At 69.9% G+C, this 17,175-nt stretch overlaps 2 protein-coding genes across 11 annotated transcripts in view; one reads left to right on the forward strand and one right to left on the reverse strand.

Moving 5' to 3' along the window:
- Positions 1-9,216, forward strand: LOC112666173 (CACN subunit beta associated regulatory protein). Of its 8 annotated transcripts, none has more exons than XM_049098197.1 (11): positions 1-242; positions 3,139-3,248; positions 3,325-3,464; positions 3,641-3,705; positions 3,805-3,854; positions 4,019-4,163; positions 4,308-4,479; positions 4,634-4,822; positions 5,237-5,447; positions 6,595-6,778; positions 7,648-9,216. In XM_049098197.1, the coding sequence occupies exons 1-11, from the start codon at positions 196-198 to the stop codon at positions 8,693-8,695; spliced, it is 2,361 nt and encodes a 786-aa protein (XP_048954154.1). In that variant the 5' UTR covers positions 1-195; the 3' UTR covers positions 8,696-9,216. The 8 variants fall into 8 exon arrangements, with proteins under 8 accessions (XP_048954154.1, XP_048954157.1, XP_048954155.1 ...); XM_049098200.1 differs by having other exon boundaries at positions 3,139-3,220; positions 4,384-4,479; XM_049098198.1 differs by lacking the exon at positions 3,805-3,854.
- The window catches only part of STK11 (serine/threonine kinase 11), a 20,260-nt gene continuing 12,140 nt past the window's right edge, over positions 9,056-17,175 (reverse strand). Inside the window, exons 4-10 of one of the 3 annotated variants that reach the window (XM_025456688.3) lie at positions 17,001-17,133; positions 16,757-16,893; positions 15,962-16,089; positions 13,815-13,872; positions 13,479-13,675; positions 10,743-10,956; positions 9,056-10,076 (exon numbers count right to left, since the gene is read on the reverse strand). In XM_025456688.3, the coding sequence (XP_025312473.1) occupies positions 9,707-10,076; positions 10,743-10,956; positions 13,479-13,675; positions 13,815-13,872; positions 15,962-16,089; positions 16,757-16,893; positions 17,001-17,133 (1,237 nt within the window). In that variant the 3' untranslated portion in view covers positions 9,056-9,706. Of the gene's footprint in view, positions 10,077-10,742; positions 10,962-12,916; positions 13,133-13,478; positions 13,676-13,814; positions 13,873-15,961; positions 16,090-16,756; positions 16,894-17,000; positions 17,134-17,175 lie in introns of those variants that run through there. The other 2 variants (XM_025456689.3, XM_049098201.1) reach the window with 2 other exon arrangements.

Raw genomic sequence — 17,175 nt, forward strand, 5'->3', positions numbered from 1 at the left:
GGGCAACGGCGCACGCGCGGACTACGACTCCCGGCGAGCCGCGCGCGACACTGGCAACGACGCAGTGCGCCCCGCGCGCGGCATGCTGGGGATCGTAGTTTTCTTCCAGCCCCAGCGGCCCTCCGGGTGGCAAGGTGGGATGGATGTCAATGGGAAGGACCAGAAACCTCCGCGGAGCAGCGGTCACTTGAATTCATGATTTTGGGGGCGCTCGCTGGACAACGGGCGCTCGAGCCATCAAGGTGAATACTAAGATTGCGGCTCCGGTGTGCGGACGTTTACCAAACATTTAGTGTACCGAGTAGTACCCCAATCGTATGGCACGTTAGAAGCCCCCAAAAATACTTGAGATAAAAGGAAAGCAGCGTCGGGGTCCGGGATGGGGTCGGCTGCGACTGTCGGAGACGCAGCCGTGTCGGGAGGGCAGCGCAGGCGGAGCGAGCAGCGAGGATGCGACTCCCGACGGCGCCGGCAGAGGGCGCTCCGCGACCGGAGATGCTCTCGCCGCGGCCCCGCCCGGCCCCCGCCCGGCCCCCGCCCGGCCCCCGCCCCCGCGCGCCGCTGACGCACGGACGCGTGCGCGGGCGGCCCAGGGCTCCGCTGACGTCACCTCGGCTCGCGCAGCCTCGCTCGCAGCGTTGACGTCACCGCCTCGCCCCCGCGTCCACGCAGGTGGCGCCCGGGGCCAACCCCCGGGGGCCCACATGTAGGGTCTCCGGCAAAACGCGGAGTGTGGGTCGGACGGGCTTGGGGCCCACACGAGGGGAGGGGTGCAGGCCGCCGCGGAGGCAGGGTCGCGCCCGGGTCGGGGTCAGGGGCAGGTGTCGCCCCGTTCCCTGCCTCCCAGCAGGAAGGGCCGGGCCTGCCTGGACCCCGGCTCCTGGGCCGCGTGTGCAGCGGGAGCCCTGTGCGCATTTCTGGGGAAGCGTCCTGGGCGCAGCCCCGTCTTCCCAGGCCCGGGCCCCCATGGCGGGAAGCCCACGCCACCTCCCCGGTCCGCCTCTCGGTCCCAGCCGCTAGGCAGGCTCTCCCCACTTCCTACTGCAGGCGGGCCAGGGGGTAAACTGAGGCCGCAAGCCTCGGGCCGGCCTGGAAATCTCCAGGTGTGCTCAGTGGGGCCCCTACAGCCACTGCCGCCTTGGGATGCGCAGCCCCCGCCCCTGTCCTTGCTGCAGTCGGGTTCGCACTCGGCCAGGGCACCGTGTCACTGCTGCGGGGACGCAGCCGACGGCTCTCCTCGCTCCCCGCCACGCAGCCCGCCCGTCTACAGACTTACTCTCACCTCAGACAAGGGCCTTTGCACATTCAGTTCTGCTCCCTCAAGCCCGCTTCTCCCGGGTCTTTACTCGCTTAAGCACAATTTTGTCTCCAACGTGCCAGCCTTGTGCGACGCCCTGGGCCAACTCACCTGACTGCGGGAGAGGAAGGGGTGAGGAGGGACACAGCCCACCGGAGCGAGTAACGGGCGACAGGGCCCTGGGAAGGAGCAGGGGACCGGAGCGTGGGGTGGGAATTGTCGTTGCCCAAGACGGCTGAGGGGACGCGCTCTGGGACTTGGCCACTTAGGAAAGGGTCAAAGGAGGCCGGGGGGTGAATGCTGGAGAGAGTGGGGAACGGGCCAGCCGGGCCCAGCGAGTGCAAAGGCCCTGGGGTTGCAGCGGCAGCGAGTTTTCACTGGAGGAGCAGGGGTGACCCGTAGGGCGGTGAGCGGGGGCCAGGCTGGGGCAGGGGGTCCAAAGCGTCCAGGAGGACGAGGCACGACGCCCTGAGGGCGGAGGAGCGGGCTGGGCGCGGGTCGGAGCCCCTGAGCTTCGCGGCCGCTGGTCCCCACCAGGCCGACAGCACCCCTGCCCCCGGCTGCGGACAGGGGGGAGGCCAGCGGGCGCTCCCGGCTCCTCGCCGCCTCCCGCGTCCCCCGGGACCCCGCGCAGGGTCGGCGGCGGCGGCGCGGGGGGCGGGGACTCGGGCCCGGCGTGGGGAGGGGGCGTCCGGCGGCGCAGGCTCCGCCCCCCGCTCCCGCCGGAAGGGAAGGGGCGGCGGCGAGCAGACGCGGCGGCGAGCGCGGCGGGGGCGGCGGGCCGGCTCGGTGGCACCGGCGGTCGGGGCGGGCGGGCCGCCAGCGCGGTCACGTGCGCCGCGCCTCCTCCCGCGCCGCCGCCCCCGCGCGCCGCGCTCCCCATTCATAAATTCTCCGCCTGCTCCGCGGCCACCGGGCACCGGAGCCGCCGGGAGCGCCGCGCAGCCGCCCGCCCGCCCGCCCGCCCCGCGTGGGCCGCGCGCCCCGGCGCTCAGGTAGGCGCGGCGGGCCCGGAGACGGCGGGGCGGGCGGGCGGGGGCGGCGCGGGCCCTGCATCCCCGGGAGCGGCCTGGGCGCGGGCCCGGCCTCAGTTTCCCCCGTGCGGCCCGGCGCGGGCGATGGCGTCTCCGAGTCGGGGGGCCGGCGGGCGCGGGGCCGGCGGCGGCTCAGGGGCGGGCCCGCGGGGAGCATCCGCCTGCGGGTCGGTCCCCGCCTACCTCGGAGTCCGCCTGTCGCCGCGCTGGCCCCGGCCCCGTCCCCGTCCCCGTCCCCGTTCCGATCCCCGTCCCCGTCCGCGTCTCCATCCCCGTTCCCGTTTCCATCCCCGTCCCCATCCCCGTCCCGATCCCCGTCCCCGTCCCCGCGGCCCTGCCCCTCCGCGGCCCGCGCTCGCCGACCTACATACGCGCCCCCTCCCCGAGGATGCGGAGGACGCGCGGCTCCGCCCGGGGCCTGCTCCCCCCGCCGCGTCCTCTCCCGGCCTCAGTGTCCCCGAGGGGCCGCGGCCGCCGCAGCCATCTTGCCGCCCGGCCCCGCGCGCCCCGCCGGCGGCCGCCCTCCCCCGCGCCCCCTCCCCCCGCGCGGCCGCCCGCCGTCGCCATGGGAACCGGGTGCTTCGGGGCCGGGAGCAGATGCGCCTTCTTTGGCCTCTCGGCCCCCCCGGCCCTGGAGGAGGACGAGGACGCCCCGCAGTCGTGACTCGCGGCCGCCGAGCTCCCCACTGGCCCCCGCGCGCGGCCCCCTCGTCCCTCCGCGCGGGGCTCCCCGCGCCCCCGGGTCGGCGGGGCGGGGCGGGGCGGCGCGGAGCGGGAGGCCGCCGCTGAGCAGCCCTGCCCCCCCAGGCCCGTCCCGCGCCCAGATGCAGCCCACGCCCTCCATGGCCACCGCCGCCAGCGCCGCGGCCACGGCCGCGCTGACCTCGAGGTGGGACAACGCCACCGGCAGCCCCACCGTGAGTGCGGGGTGCGGCGGGGGGGAGGGGCCGGCCCGGCCCGGCCGCCGCGGTCCTGACCCCCGCTGGCCCACAGGCGGAGCCCGACCCGGTGGGGGACAACTACGTGCTGCTGGTGGTGGTCCTGTCGCTGTTCGTGGGCGGCACGCTGGTGGTGCTGTCGGGGGTGCTGCTCCTGTGCAAGCGCTGCTGGGAGGTCCACCGGCGCTTCGACAGGTGGGCAGCCCGCCGCCTTCCTGGGCGCGTGAGCCGGCGGGAGGGACACGTGCGCACGTGCGTGTGCTCGCAGCATGCGGGGGCGAGCCCGCGCGGGGCGGCCGGGCGCGGTGTGTGCGCGACGGTCCTGCGGCCTGGCCGCCGTCCCACCTCGCTGCCCTGCGGTCCCTCCCCAGGGCCACCGAGGAAGCCGAGAAGACCACCACCACCTACCTGGACAACGGCGCCCACCCAGCCCAAGGTGCGGCGCCCCGCCAGGCCCGCCCCCACCCACCTGCCCGCCCCCCGCCCGCCCCCTCGGGCCGCCTGACCGGCTGTGTCTGTCTGTCTCCCCCACCAGACTGGGCGCAGCTCGATTCCGACTCATCTCTGTTTCCTTAGAGCCCACGCGTAGGTGCTCACAGGCGCGTGCTGAGCGAGTGAGTGTGTGAGCGGGAGTGTGAGTGCCCACCCGGCCCCCGCCCCGCCCCAGCCCTCAGTCGCCCCGGCCCCCGCCCGCCCGCCCAGCAGCAGGCACGGCCCGCCCGGGGCCCACCCTCTGGCTCTCCTCGCAGACCCCGACTTCAGGGGGGAGGACCCGGAGGGCCAGGACGCGGAGACGGAGCGCTTCCTGTCCACGAGCTCCACGGGCCGCCGGGTGTCCTTCAACGAGGCGGCCCTGTTCGAGCAGAGCCGGAAGTCGCAGGACAAGGGCCGCCGGTAAGGGGCGGTGCAGCAGGGGGGCCCGGCCCCGGGGGCAGGGAGTGGGTGCTGGCCTGGCCCTCCCCGAGCGGGGGCGGGGGCCCTGGCGGTCAGGCTGAGCGGGGCCGGCTGGCGTGGTGACAGGCAGCCGTGCGGGCGCAGGTACACCCTGACGGAGGGGGACTTCCACCACCTGAAGAACGCCCGCCTCACCCACCTGCACCTGCCACCCCTCAAGATCATCACGATCCACGAGTGCGACTTGGGTGAAGCCAGCGCAACGCCCCCCCCCCACGCCGTCGCGGCCCCCAAGGCCAACCTCGCCATATTCCAGGTGACTACGAGGGCGGCCCCCCCTTCCCCACTCTCTGGGCTGGGCCCCTCTCGGGACAGGGGCAGGGGGCCTGGCCGGGGTGCGCCGTGGGCTACGGGTGCAGCGCCCCCCTCACCCGCCCGTGCTCTTTGACCTGTTGCTGCTTCCTCCCCAGCCCCCGGGGAAGGCCCTCACCGGCCGCTCCGTGGGCCCCAGCTCCGCCCTGCCAGGTGACCCCTACAGCTCAGCCGTGGGCCCTGCCGACTTCGAGATCAGCCCCTTGGCATCCAGCGACTGCGGGGAAGGCACCCGGGTGAGGGCCCCCGAGCGGCCCCCGCCCTCCCTGCCCCCTTCCAGGACAGAGGTCAGCCCGTGGCCTCCCCCACCGAGCTCCCCTTGCTCCTCCTGGTTCCCCTGCACGGGCAGAGGGGGGTTAGGCGGCCCGCGGGGTACAGTCATGACCCCCCGCCCCCACACTCAGAGCATTGCGGCAGCGGGACAGCGTGCGGTGAGGACCCGGCCCAAACCAGGCACGAGTGCTCTTGGACGCTCACCCTTGGGAGCTGCTCGGCCTGGGGCTGGGGGAACAGCGCGGCCGCGGCTCATGTAGCTTCCACCCCCCCAGAGCTGTCTGCCCCCTGCACCCTGGGTGGGGCGCGTTGGGACAGTGCAGGGCTACAGCCGCCACGGGCGTGCAGAGCCGGGGCCCAGGCTGCGGCCAGCTCGGGGGGCAGCGAGGGGAGGGGCTGCGCCTGAGAGCGCTCCGCTTTCCTTCTAGTCCGACGCAGGTACGAGGAGCGCCATGGCCGTGGGGCCGGGGGCCACGAGCGGGCCCGGGGAGGCCGGCCCAGGCTCCGGGGCAGGACCTGTCCTGCAGTTCTTCACCCGCCTGCGGCGCCACGCCAGCCTGGACGGGGCGAGCCCCTACTTCAAGGTCAAGAAATGGAAGCTGGACCCCAGCCAGCGGGCATCCAGCCTGGATACCAGAGGTGAGCGGTGATCCTTGGGAGAAACCAGAGCCCCGGCCGTCAGGCAGGTGCCGCCCCACGCAGCCTCAGGGAAGGAGGTTCTGCACCCATGCAGGGGTCCGTGCCGCTGAGGGGCACCTCGCCCACGGGCTCCCCGCCGGCTGGCCGCATACCGTGGCCCCAGGAAAGCCGGGGGGTTGTCACAGCGTAGCTGAGGTTGGTGGACTTCTATAGGGCACGAGACGGGGGTGCGCTCGGAGGGGCCGTCAGCCTGTCTGGCCCGGTGCTGCGAATCAGCCGGGGTCTGCGTGTGAGCGTAGGCGTGCGCCCATAAAACTAGCTACCCCAGGTTGCAGGCCCATTTGGCGCGCGGGCCACAGCGTCCCCACCAGTCCTGCAGACCCCTGGTCACGTGGGTCACGTGGGCCCTGTGCTCGGGGCTTCCTTATCCTCAGCCCAAAGCTGTAGTGAGTGTCGGGGCAAGGAGGCGGCCGTCCTGGGCGGTGGCCCCCCCGGGCGTCTAACTCTCCGTGCCCAGGGATCTGCGCCAGGACGGGACAGGCCGTGGGGCACCTGCTGCCCGGGGAGGTGGGGGGCCCAGCGCCAGGGGAGGGGAGGGGAGGGGGCACTGGCGGCTGCGAGCCCTCCTGCTGGGGCCTGGCTCCAGGCCGGGAGGGGAGGGCCCGTGCCTTTGGGAGCCGAGATGGCGCTCGTGATTCCTGCGGGTAATTAGGGTCGAGTGCAGGTGCGCAGGTGCCCAGAACCTGTTTGCTGGGTGACTATCCTGCCTACCCCTGAGGCTTTCCCACCAGAGCTTCTCCCAGGCCCTTCAGGGGCCCACGGGGGAGGCGGAGCTGGCACAGGAAGCCCCCCCACTGGCCCCCCGCCAGCCTGTCCCTGGTTCTCCCACGCGGTCCGGCTCCTGCACTGAGTTCAGCAGGGCCCGCCATCAGGTGTCCGGTACGAGTCTGCCGCGGCCAGGGCCGCTCCGGGGTACCGCTACCACCTTGACAGCCCAGCTCACACCTGCTCTGGCTCTTCCCTGCGCCTGCATGCCGGGTGTATGCTCACCTGGCCCAGGCTGGTGCCTGCTGGTCTAGGGTGGGAGTGGGGCCCCGGGCAGCTGGGACTTAAGCCGGCTGACGGCTGACGTGTGTTCCCTGTACAGGCTCCCCCAAGCGGCACCACTTCCAGCGGCAGCGGGCAGCCAGTGAGAGCACGGAGCAGGAGGAGGGCGACGCCCCCCACATGGACTTCATCCAATACATCGCCAGCGCAGGCGACACTGTGGCCTTCCCGCCCCCCCACCCCTTTCTGGCCAGCCCCACCAGCCCATCCCCCACTCTCGGCAGGTATTTTTCAGTAGATAGAAGTGCTAGGGGTGGACCTGTGGGCCCCAGCCGCACCCAGTGCCCCCCACATTACCCTGGGGGGGGCTCTCCCCACCTTGCAGACGTGTCACGTTCCCCCCTTCCACTATCCCCCCTGGAAGCTGCCTTGCTGGGGCCACCTCTCCAGCATGCGTCAGAAGAGGGGAACAGGGGGGGACAGGGTAAGGATAGAGGGGCAGGTGGGGCCCAGGATGATGGCCACAGGGTCCCCAGGACGGGATGCCCGCCCAGTTAGGGCTGCCGGGGGCGTGCACCTGCTTGGATGTTACTGCTTCTTGGTGGAATCCACGGCCCAATGCGCTCTGCGGTGGCCCTGCGCTCCTTCCCGCCTGCCTGTGCGCCCGAGGCATTGAAACGCCCCTTCTCAGAACCTGTGACCCCTTCTACCAGCAGCACCCCCCTACTCCCAGTGGCTGGGGGTAGCAGGGTGCTGGAGCCCAGGAGTAGAGGCTGAGCAGGACTACACCTGGTCCGGTCTGCCCGCGGCCAATCCCTTCTACGCTGAGACGTTAGGGAGAGAGCTTCACGGGAGAATGTTCGGTGTGTCTAGGGCAGGAGCTGCCGTCTGCAAGGCCAGCAGGTGCTCTGGTCAGACGCTGTCAAAACGACCTGGTCAAAAAGCAGGTGCCAGGAAGGCTCAGGTTTACCCAGAACGCATACCCCGCAGCAGGGACTGGCAGCGTTTATTTTAAAAGAACTCCTTTTCCGCAGAGCCTGGCCAAACCTAGGGGGTCCCCACCCGTGCCCCCCCTTCCAGACCCAGAGTCAGGGCGGCTGGGGAGAAAACGCAGGGGCGCGCACAGCCTTGACTGCTGCGGCCTGGCTTGCAGGCTAGAGGCAGCCGAGGAGGCGGGCGCCGCGGGAGGAGCGAGCCCCGAGTCCCCCCAAGAGCGCAGCGGCGCGGGCGAGCAGCAGGAATCTGATGGTGAGCGGGACTCGGGCCCAGAGCAGGCCCAGACCATCTACCGGGACATCTGGAGCCTGCGCGCCTCGCTCGAGCTGCACGCGGCTGCCGCCTCGGACCACAGCAGCAGCGGCAACGACCGCGACTCGGTGCGCAGCGGCGACAGCTCGGGCTCGGGCTCGGGCTCCGGGACCGCCGCGCCCACGTTCCCGCCGCCGTCGCCGTCGCCGCCGCCCCCGCCACGGCCCGCGGACAGCGAGGCGGGAGGGCCGCGGAAGCTGCTGCAGATGGACAGCGGCTACGCCAGCATCGAGGGCCGCGGCGCGGGCGAGGACGGGCTCCCCAGCGCGTCCGAGAAGCGCTCGTCCTTCACCAGCGCCGGCCGCACGACCACCGTGGGCAGCAGCTTCGAGGCGGCGCCGGCGTCCACCGAGGCGCCCGCCCGGCCCCGCAGCCCGCGCGCCTGGCCCCGCCGCGCCCCGCGCCGCGACTACAGCATCGACGAGAAGACGGACGCGCTCTTCCACGAGTTCCTGCGCCACGACCCGCACTTCGACGACGCGCTGCCCTGCGCCGCCCGCCACCGCGCCCGCGCGCACCCGCACCCGCACCCGCACGCGCGCAAGCAGTGGCAGCGCGGCCGGCAGCACAGCGACCCCGGGGCGCGCGCCGTCCCCGCCGCGCCCGCGGCCCCCTTCGGCCCCGACCCGCGCCCCCCACGCGCGCCCCTGCGCCGCGGCGACAGCGTCGACTGCCCGCCCGAGGGCCGCGCGGGCGAGGACCCCGCCGTGCCCGCCATCCCGGTCATCGAGGAGGAGCCCGGCGGCGGCGGGCCCCCGGGGACGCTGCTGGACAAGCTGGCGGCCGGCCTCGAGGACAGACTGTTCCCGCCGCGCGGCGCCCAGCCCCTCGCCGCGGCCCCCGCGCTGGCCGTCGCCGCCGCGCCCACGTCTCCCGACCACGGCCCGGCCTAAGCCGCGGGCCCGCCCCGCTCGCGCTCGCCTCGGGCCCCAGGCGCTCGGCCGCGGCCTCTCCTGGGGGGCGGACCGGAGGGGGCGGGCAGGCCGCGTGGGGGCACCGGACAGCCCCGGCCCGGCCCACGGAGCCCGCTGGGCGGGGGCGCCGACCCCCGAAGCTGTTTACCTCACCGCGGCATGTGCTCGCGGCAGTCCGCGCCCCCCGCGCCCCCTCCGAGCAATAAGCCGCCCCCGCCCGCGCCCGCGCCCGCGCCGCCCCGAGCATGAGTGGGCCGCCCGCCCGCCGCGGTCGCACCGTCCAAAGAGCTGCCAGGACTCGTTAGCGTCTGGAGACACACAACACCCCAACGGCCAAGGTTTCAAGTTTCCCAAGCTTTATTTATTGCCAAAAGATGGGGCAGCCCGCGCCCACGGCCGAGCCGCCCCGCCCGCCGCCCCCGGAGCTTCGTGCCGTCTGTGTACCATCCAGTGATGGAGTTTCTCGTGTTTTCTGGTGGATTATAAATATTGACTGCACACTCCTGCTTAGTCCGGGTTTTCTCTGGGGACCCAGGCGCATAGAGACCTTAGCAAGAGGGTCGGGGCCCGCAGTCAGGTCCTAGCGGCTGCGCTGCGGCCTGGGGGGCCCTGGGGCTGCGAGAGGGACACTGGCCGCCACCGAGGGGACTGATGTCCAGCACGGCCCGGGTCCCGCCACCCGCCAGACCTGCAGACCCCAGTCTGCTCCTGAGCTGGGAGGGCCAAACAAGGGGCCCAGGCTTGAACTCAGATCCCCAGCCCGCAGGACATCTTGCCACCCAACAACTCCCAAACACCCTTCACAACCACAGCTCAAATCCACCTGCTTTATTTTTTTCTTAAAAAAAGAAAAAACCAACCAAACAACAAAAACAAGGCAGCCGCCTGGCTCCCCTGGGCTCTGGGCATGCATCTTGGCTGGCAGGCCTGTTCTCCATACCGGCTCCTGCTGTGGCTGTGGTTTGAACACATCACTAGGTGTGGGAGGCGCTAACGTGGAGCAGAGTAAAAAGAAGTCAGGGGTGGGGCGAGAACCAGTAGTCTGAACATAAAGTGCATGGCAAGGGCTTCCCACAGGGCCCACTCGCCGGCTCTCTCCCTCCTCCCCGGGCCCGGGGAAGGGGCTCGGCCCAGGGCTGCAAAGTCAACAGGAGGTCGTGTCCACTGGCCATGAGGAGGCGGCCAGACCTCAGTCCCTGCTGTCCCCCAGCCACGGCCCTCCAGGGCCCCCGGCTTCCCGAGGGGCGGTCGGCAAGGAGGGTGCGGTGGTGGCCTTCTTGGGCAGCAGGCCTGGGCCAGCGGTCGGCGGGAAGGCTGAGAACCTGGGCCGTGGCACCTGGCTGGGGGTCCATGAGACGGGCTGCAGACGGAACAGACCGGTCACTCCCGCACCAGCACGCATGCTCTGCATCCCAGGAGGCACACCCCACCCTGGGGCCCGCTGTAGGCTAGGGAAACTGAGGCCTGCTCATATGGGGCTGTGAGATGTCCAGAGAGGCCAGGCGCCTGCCACCCCATAGTTCCCTCCCTGCCGGGTCGAGTCAAGCACCACCCTCCACAGAGGAAGCCGGGCCTGGGGGCCTCCCAAACCACCTGGCTGGTTGTGATGCTGGCAGGTAAGCACTGCAGGGCTGGAAGGGGGGGGGGGGGCAGCTCCCTGGGAGAAGGTACCCCGCCTGCACCCTGAGCAGATGATGGGTCTCCAGCACCCATGGGCCTGATGCCCCACCACACACGCCTTCTTGGACTGGGGCAGGCAGGGGCAACCCAGGGGGGGCAGTCACCGGGGTGACAGCCTGGGCCAAACCGAAGACCCACGCATCCATGCGGTGCCTCCTATGCCTCTGGGCTGAGTCCAGCATCGCCTACGGCTGGCTGGACAGGCCGAGTGGGGGGGCCCCCGCCTGCATGTGGGAGCTGCTGCCCAACCCCCACCCGAATGGCCAGTGTCCTGGGGAAAGTGACCTCTTCTCCCTCCGACCCAGATCCCAGGTGCCCCCCTCAACGGGTGCCCACAGCAGCCTACCTGTGGGCAGCCACCCTCACTGCTGCTTGCAGGCCGACAGCCGGCGGATCTTGCTGCTGGCTGAGCAGGCCTTGCGGGCGGGGTTGGAGGCGGCGCTGGCCCGGCGCTCCACCTTCGATTTGGTGCTCAGCTGGGCCGACTCTGTGCCGTTCATGCACACCACCTTGGGGGGGCCCCGGCTCTGCCCGTTCTGACCAGCCTCCTCCTCTGGGACCTGTCCTAGGAGGGAAAGGGCGAGTGTGGGCTGGTAGGGGCCCAACACCAACACCCTGCCCCCACCCCCACCCCGCCCGGCCCCTCCACCGCCCGCCCTGCCCGCCCCGCCCAGGGCCTGCCTGCAGGGCCCCTCATCCAGCTGGAGGGAGCAAGGGCCTCAGAGCTGGCCAGCCAAGGCGGGGGCGCAGCCCATGCTCACCTGCCTGCTCACGTGTGAGCCGTGTTTCTGCACTCAGGTGGGCGTGGGCTGCTCCACTCACCCTCCACCCCAGCACATGGTGAGGGACCAGGGTCCTGGGGCACAGGGCTCTGGGCTGGGCCCGCTCACCTGTGTGGAGGCCAGGCCTCAGTGGGCCCCCGTGGGGCTTGGGAGGGGCTGGGCTCCGGCCAGGTGCGCAATACTCAGCTTTCCCCTTTAGGCCAGCCTCACCTCCCCGTACTGGGCACAGGATGCAGAGATCAGAGCCCAGGGCCTGCCGTGCCCCTACCTGCTACCAGGCAGCAGCAGCCCCTGCTGGCATCCGGGGGCCACGGGCCTGGCTGCGTTCCTATGCTCCGAGGTACGGAGGCAGGAAGGCGTGCAGGGGTCAGCCAACCGCCCAGGCCCATGGGGCTCATTCAGTTCACAAAGAAAATCGGCCTGCTGCCCAGAGCCCGCCCTCCCGGGACACGAGTGGGAAGCTGCCCCCAGCCGCCTGCAGTCCACCTCTTCTCCAGCAGAGCCCCCTCTAGGCCATCGGTCCCCGGTATCTGACTCAGCAGCCTCTAGGCTCTTGCCCTAAGCCACCCCAATGCACACAGGCAGCATCCTAGGTCAGAGCGCCTCACTGATGACAGGTTCCTGCCAGGGAGAGCTCTTGGGGGGGGTCAGGTGGGCTGCTCTGATGGAGGAGGGACCCAGTGGGCACTGGGTACTGCAGCTCTGCACGGACCACCCGGAGCCCAGCCACTGGCACAGCAACTATGGCTGGTGGGGGGCTGGGCTGGGGATCTGGCCTCTTTATCCTCAAAGGGCCGGGGCATCGTCCACAACCACCCACCAAGGTCCAATGCCCAGCACCCAGCTTTCAGGGTGGGTGGCAGCTCTGCACAGTGGGGATAGTCCCAGGAGTCCAAGGCTAAGCAGTGAGAGCCTCTGAGGGTGACCACACCACCGGGACTGGAGCGAAGAGGGACGTGGGCCCAGCACAGCTCACGGAGGACCCACGAGAGGTCAGAGTAGGTGGCCCCGGTCCCGGAGCACAACTGTGTCGGGCCAGGCATCTGCCTCCAGCCTGGAGAGCTGTCCGCAGCCACGGAAGGCCGCCCTGGCCTCTCACACCGGCTGAGCCAGTATCTGCAGTCAGCAGTCTGGCGAGGCTCTGGGGATCTGTCCGGGTCCTCACTCCACCTTGCTGGGACAGCGGACGGCCCGCCGGCAGGGGTCACTCCCGAGGACCTGACGCAACACCTCATTCCTGTTCTAGATGGGGGACAGGCCTCTAAAAGGCCAGGGCTTCCAGGGCCAGGACTCGGGGCCCCAGGACCCTGTAGGGAAACGGCTGAGCCAAAGCTGCAGCACCCTGGGGTCCAGCAGGTGCCAGCTTCACCATGGCCCTGCAGCTGGCTGGGACGGGCACCACGGACCCCCCAGCATATCTCCTGCAGGCGTGGATGCATGAACCCTGCCTGGCACTGCCAGGAAAAGAGCCCTGGGCGCCCAGCACTACTGCCGAGTGGGGTGTTCCCAGGGGCCCCACCCACCACAGGCCACCCTCACACCCGTTTTCCTACAATAAAAACCTAACGCTTGGCAAACAAGCCAGGGAAAGGGAAGCAAGTATCACCCACACACACGCAGTGGGGCAAAAATTTATGATGGGAACCTGCCAAACGGGCCCCAGAACAGAACAGCGAACACTGGGAGTGGGGGGTATGCTCGGGCAGCAGGGGCAGTGGCCCTGGCCTCCCTCAGATACCTGGCAGGGTCAGTGAGGGTCGGTGGGGGGGTGCTGAGGCCTGGCCTCTGAGGCACCGGGCAGCACTGGGGGGTCAAGGGGCAGGGCAGCACTACACTAAGGCCTTGAGCTCCTCTGCGTCCCCGGCCTCAGCTTCCTCTCCAGAAAGTTCTGAGCACTGGCTCTTCTGCGTGCCTCTCTCCTCTCTAAGCCCTGCCTCAGACGCCTCCTCGCCACCTGGGGAAGCAAGGCGACATGCGTCAGGGTGGGCAGCCAGGCACCAGGAGGGCCACTGGACCCTCTCAGGGCCATCAGAGGGCTTCCCCCATCTCTCGCCACCTGGCAGGACATGGTGTGCACCCCCCAGGGCATAGGAGGGCGCCCCGGTGGCCTCTGCCCTCCAGGATCCCCACCTGCCTCTGAGGTGGAGGGGAGAGCCGGCCACAACCCCCAGGGCTATGCATGCCGGCGGCAGGCCCTCCGGGGCTGAGGTCAGGTCAGGGCCGGCGGGGACGTGACCTCTGCCATGGGGCAGGTGGACGCCGAGGCCAAGCTACAAGGCACCTGCGGCTGCCGGACTCACCGGGCACCGTGAAGTCCTGAGTGTAGATGATGTCGTCCTCGATATCGAACAGGTCCTCCTCCCCGTTGTCGTCGGCACAGCCGTGCAGGTCCTCCAGGTAGGGCACCACCGTCATGCCGCGCCAGCGGTCCTTGCAGTCTGTGCTCGGCGGGATGGGCACCAGCTCCTCAGCCGGCGGGTGCTTCTTCCGGAACCAGCTGTGGAAGTCGGCCAGTCAGGTGGCCTGTGGGCCCGCCCAGCCCCCTGCACAGCTCTTGTCCTCAGGACGCAGGAGACCGAGTGCCAGAAAGGGCCCCCATCCCCGTCCCCCCAGGAGGACCCCACGGGGACGCTCACCTGTGTTGTCTGATCTGCTGGATAGAGAACCTCCTGGCTGGCTCGTACTCCAGCATCCCTGACGGAAGAGCAGCGGGCCGCGGGGAGTGAGCGCTGGGCACGCAGCCCCTGCCCCACCCTGCCCCAGCCCGTGTGCAGAGGGCACCCCCAGGAGGCGGCGCCGCTGCCAAGTGTGAGTGGAGCCCCTCCAGCCCCACCCCTCCACGACCCTGCCCAGTCCTGGCCTCCACCAACAGGCTGACCCGGCGTGGGGCACACGGGTGGAGTCCAGCCCCAGGCCCTGCCACACCACGAGGGGCTGTCTGGGCCCTGCGCCCCACGGGCCCGCCCAGCAGAAAGCAGCAAAGCCGCAGGCCGTGGGGATGGCGGGAAGATGGCCAAAGGACGGGGAATGCTGTTCACGCAGCACAGTCCCATCCCAGGATGCACAACCTGCCCACGGGCCGGAGGCCGACGAAGCACGCGGGCAGGCCTGCTGTCTGCTGGCACGGGCCAGCAGGCCGGTGATGCTGGTGACCAACATTCCTAGCCAGGACCCCACGGGCCCTGAGACAGCAGGAGAGAACGGGAGGCCATGAGGCAACACGCGGCGGATGTTCATGCAAGCGCGGCGCCAGGGGCAGGTCCTACCCTGGAGCCCGCAGCTTCTGCTTCCCCCTTCCACGGGGGAGGGTGGAGCTTCCCAAGCATGATGGGGGGGTGAGGGGTACAGCTCCGAGAGCTCTGCACCTCACCCACATGGAGGGCAGCTTTGATCTCAGGACATGCGTGGCGATTTGGAGAGCCAGGGGCTCAAAAACCTGAAGGTCTGAGTGGGGCAGAAGAGGAGGTAAGATCGTGGGTCGTGGCCTCAGTGCTCAGCGCGCAGGCAGGAGGACCGACATCAGGCCTGAGGGCCAGGGTGGTGCTCTAGGAGCCACAGGGAGCCAGCCCGCCCAGCCCGGGCTCTGGGAAGAGCCTCGGGAGCGAGCACCCCAACACTAAGGCCCTGGCGCAGGCTTGGCAGCAGCACAGGCACAGGTGCAGACCGCGGGCCGGCGCCCTCAGCCTCAGGGCAAAGGCCTCTGTGCAGGAAAGGATGGAGCCGCGCTGCCTGCCCTGGGGACTGGGACGTGGACTGGGGGTGTGTCATCAGCCCGACGGGGGTTTCTAGCCCCGACAAGACTTAGTGCAGTAACGAACCGAGCAAACGAAGCTTCATTTAGAGAAAACCCCAGTCAGCTGGCGCCCACTGAGAAAGAGCCCGACTGCCCCGGGCCGGTCTCCACGGTCCCCCCCCCCCCCCCCCCCCCCGCCCACAGAGCGGGCCTCAGGGCCGAGGGCTGTGCTGGGGGTGCACTCGAGGACGGACGCGACAACAGCTGGGGGACAGAAGGGAGGCCAGGGCCGAGCTGCAGGCAGGCTGGGGCACGGCCCGGGGGACGGGGGCAGGGCCGCACCTGCCGGGCCAGCTCCCGGGGCCCAGCCGACCAGCTCCTGCTCTGCTTCACTCTCACCAAAACGTAACCAGCACCTGACTCCGTTATCAGAAACTCTCAAGGACTTGTGGGGTCACAGGATCTACGGTTTCTGCTACACACGGTCTGGGGGAGGACTGAGGGCTCCCCGTGAGCTCCTCCCTCCATGCCCGAGCGGAACCCGAGGCAGCCTGTCAGGTACCAGGGACACTTGGGGGTTAGGGGCGTGCACGTGTGCCATCACCACACACCGGCTCAGCGGAACAGGTTCGAGCCCCACGTCAGGAGGCCAGCTGTGCCCCGCCATCTGGTGGGCCCAACTGGACGGCCTCGCCGCTGTGGACGGACGGCGCCCCCTGCCGCACAGGGAGGGATATGCAGCAGGAAGAGGCCCAGGGCCTCCGGAGGAGGGGGCTGGGGTACTGCGGCTACTTCCCTCCTGGGGGTGGGAGTGTCAGCAGAGGGTGGAACAAAGGCCTAAAGCTGCCAGCAAGCCCCTCCCAGCCTCAGAGGCAAGGGTCAGCCCGCCCGGCCGCTCTCCACTAACTGGGGCCCGTAGCCAGGGCGGGGCCGGGCTGCAAGAGGAGGTGCAGCTCTCCAGAGGCCAGCGGTCTGCAGAACACCCCCAAGGCCCCCATCAGCCCCTTCCCGACACCTCCGGCCCCACAGGGGCCGTCTCAAGGGCCTCACCTCTCAGCAAGTCCGAGAGCGGGGGCCCGCAGTCACCCGGGATCGTGTAGTCTCCCTTCCCGATGTTCTCAAACAACTTGTAGATGTTGTCCCCCTCGAACGGGTACAGGCCTGTCGTGATGTTATAGCTTCGCCCCCGAGGGCAAGGAGAGAGGCCCGGTCAGTTGGGGCTTCTCCCGCGGCCCTGGCCTGGAACCAGCCTGGCACAGGAGCCTTAAACCCCCCGCACCTGTGGGGCCTCATACTGGGTGACTGGAATGTTCTGGAATAGATGGTGGAGGTAGCTGCACCGCTCTGAAAATACCAAAACCCACTGCATTGTAGCTCTTAAAAAGGTGGCTCTTGTACTACGTGAATTATCCCTCAGTAAAATAACACGGGGGTGCCTGGGTAGCTCAGTCGAGTAAGTGTCTGACTTGTTCTTACCCTCAGCTCTCAATCTCAGGGTTGTGAGTTCAAGCCCTGCACTGGGCTACTCAATGCCCTGTGTGGAAGCTACAACCAATCAATCAAATAACAATAACACATAACATAAAATGCCTTTCAAAAAATTAAAAAAGTAGAATGGATCACCACACCGGCCAGCAGCTGCCCTGCAGCAGGGGCGGAGGAGAGGGGAGGGGAGGGCCCACTGGGGCCTGCCCGACACGGCGAGCATTTGTCGGCGCTTGGGCGAGGCCCGTGCATCTCTGCAGTGGAGAGGGTCCCACAGAACCCTGGTGCCCACTCAGCGCTGCTCAGGAGGGGCCCCTGAGAGGGGGGAGGGCGGGGGGACTGAGGCCCATTAGCACTTACAGAGTGACCCCAGCCGACCAGATGTCCACCTTAAAGCCAGAGAAGGTGTCCAGGCCATTGGCAATCTCAGGGGGCTGGAATGCTGGGGAGCCCTGGCTCGTCCGGCACGTGTCGTCCTCGGCAAAGGGGTGCAGGGCCTGCAGCGATGCCAGGCAGCCCTTGAGGAGCGGCCCTCAGAGAGCGGCCCTTGGGGAGCAGCCCCCGGGTCCCCCCCAACCCCAGGTCTTAAAGAACGGGCACCCACCTCAGCCACACCCAGGTCGGAGATCTTGAGCGTGCCGCTAGTGGTGAGCAGCAGGTTGCCCGGCTTAATGTCCTTGTGCACGATGCCCTGGCTGTGCAGGTACTCCAGGCCATCTACCAGCTGGCAGAAGTACCTGCAGGGACACGACCTCCATAACGTGCCCCCACCGATGCTG

This window comes from Canis lupus, chromosome 20, assembly GCF_003254725.2.
Source record: "Canis lupus dingo isolate Sandy chromosome 20, ASM325472v2, whole genome shotgun sequence".
In the NCBI taxonomy this organism is placed as follows: Eukaryota; Metazoa; Chordata; class Mammalia; order Carnivora; family Canidae; genus Canis; species Canis lupus.

Coding starts and splice junctions, on each gene's coding strand:
- LOC112666173 (XM_049098197.1), top strand. CDS start 196: ATGATTTTGGGGGCGCTCGCTGGACAACGGGCGCTCGAGCCATCAAG. Junction 3,249..3,324: donor ACGCCACCGGCAGCCCCACC/GTGAGTGCGGGG, acceptor GCTGGCCCACAG/GCGGAGCCCGACCCGGTGGG. Junction 4,823..5,236: donor TGCCCCCTTCCAGGACAGAG/GTCAGCCCGTGG, acceptor CTTTCCTTCTAG/TCCGACGCAGGTACGAGGAG.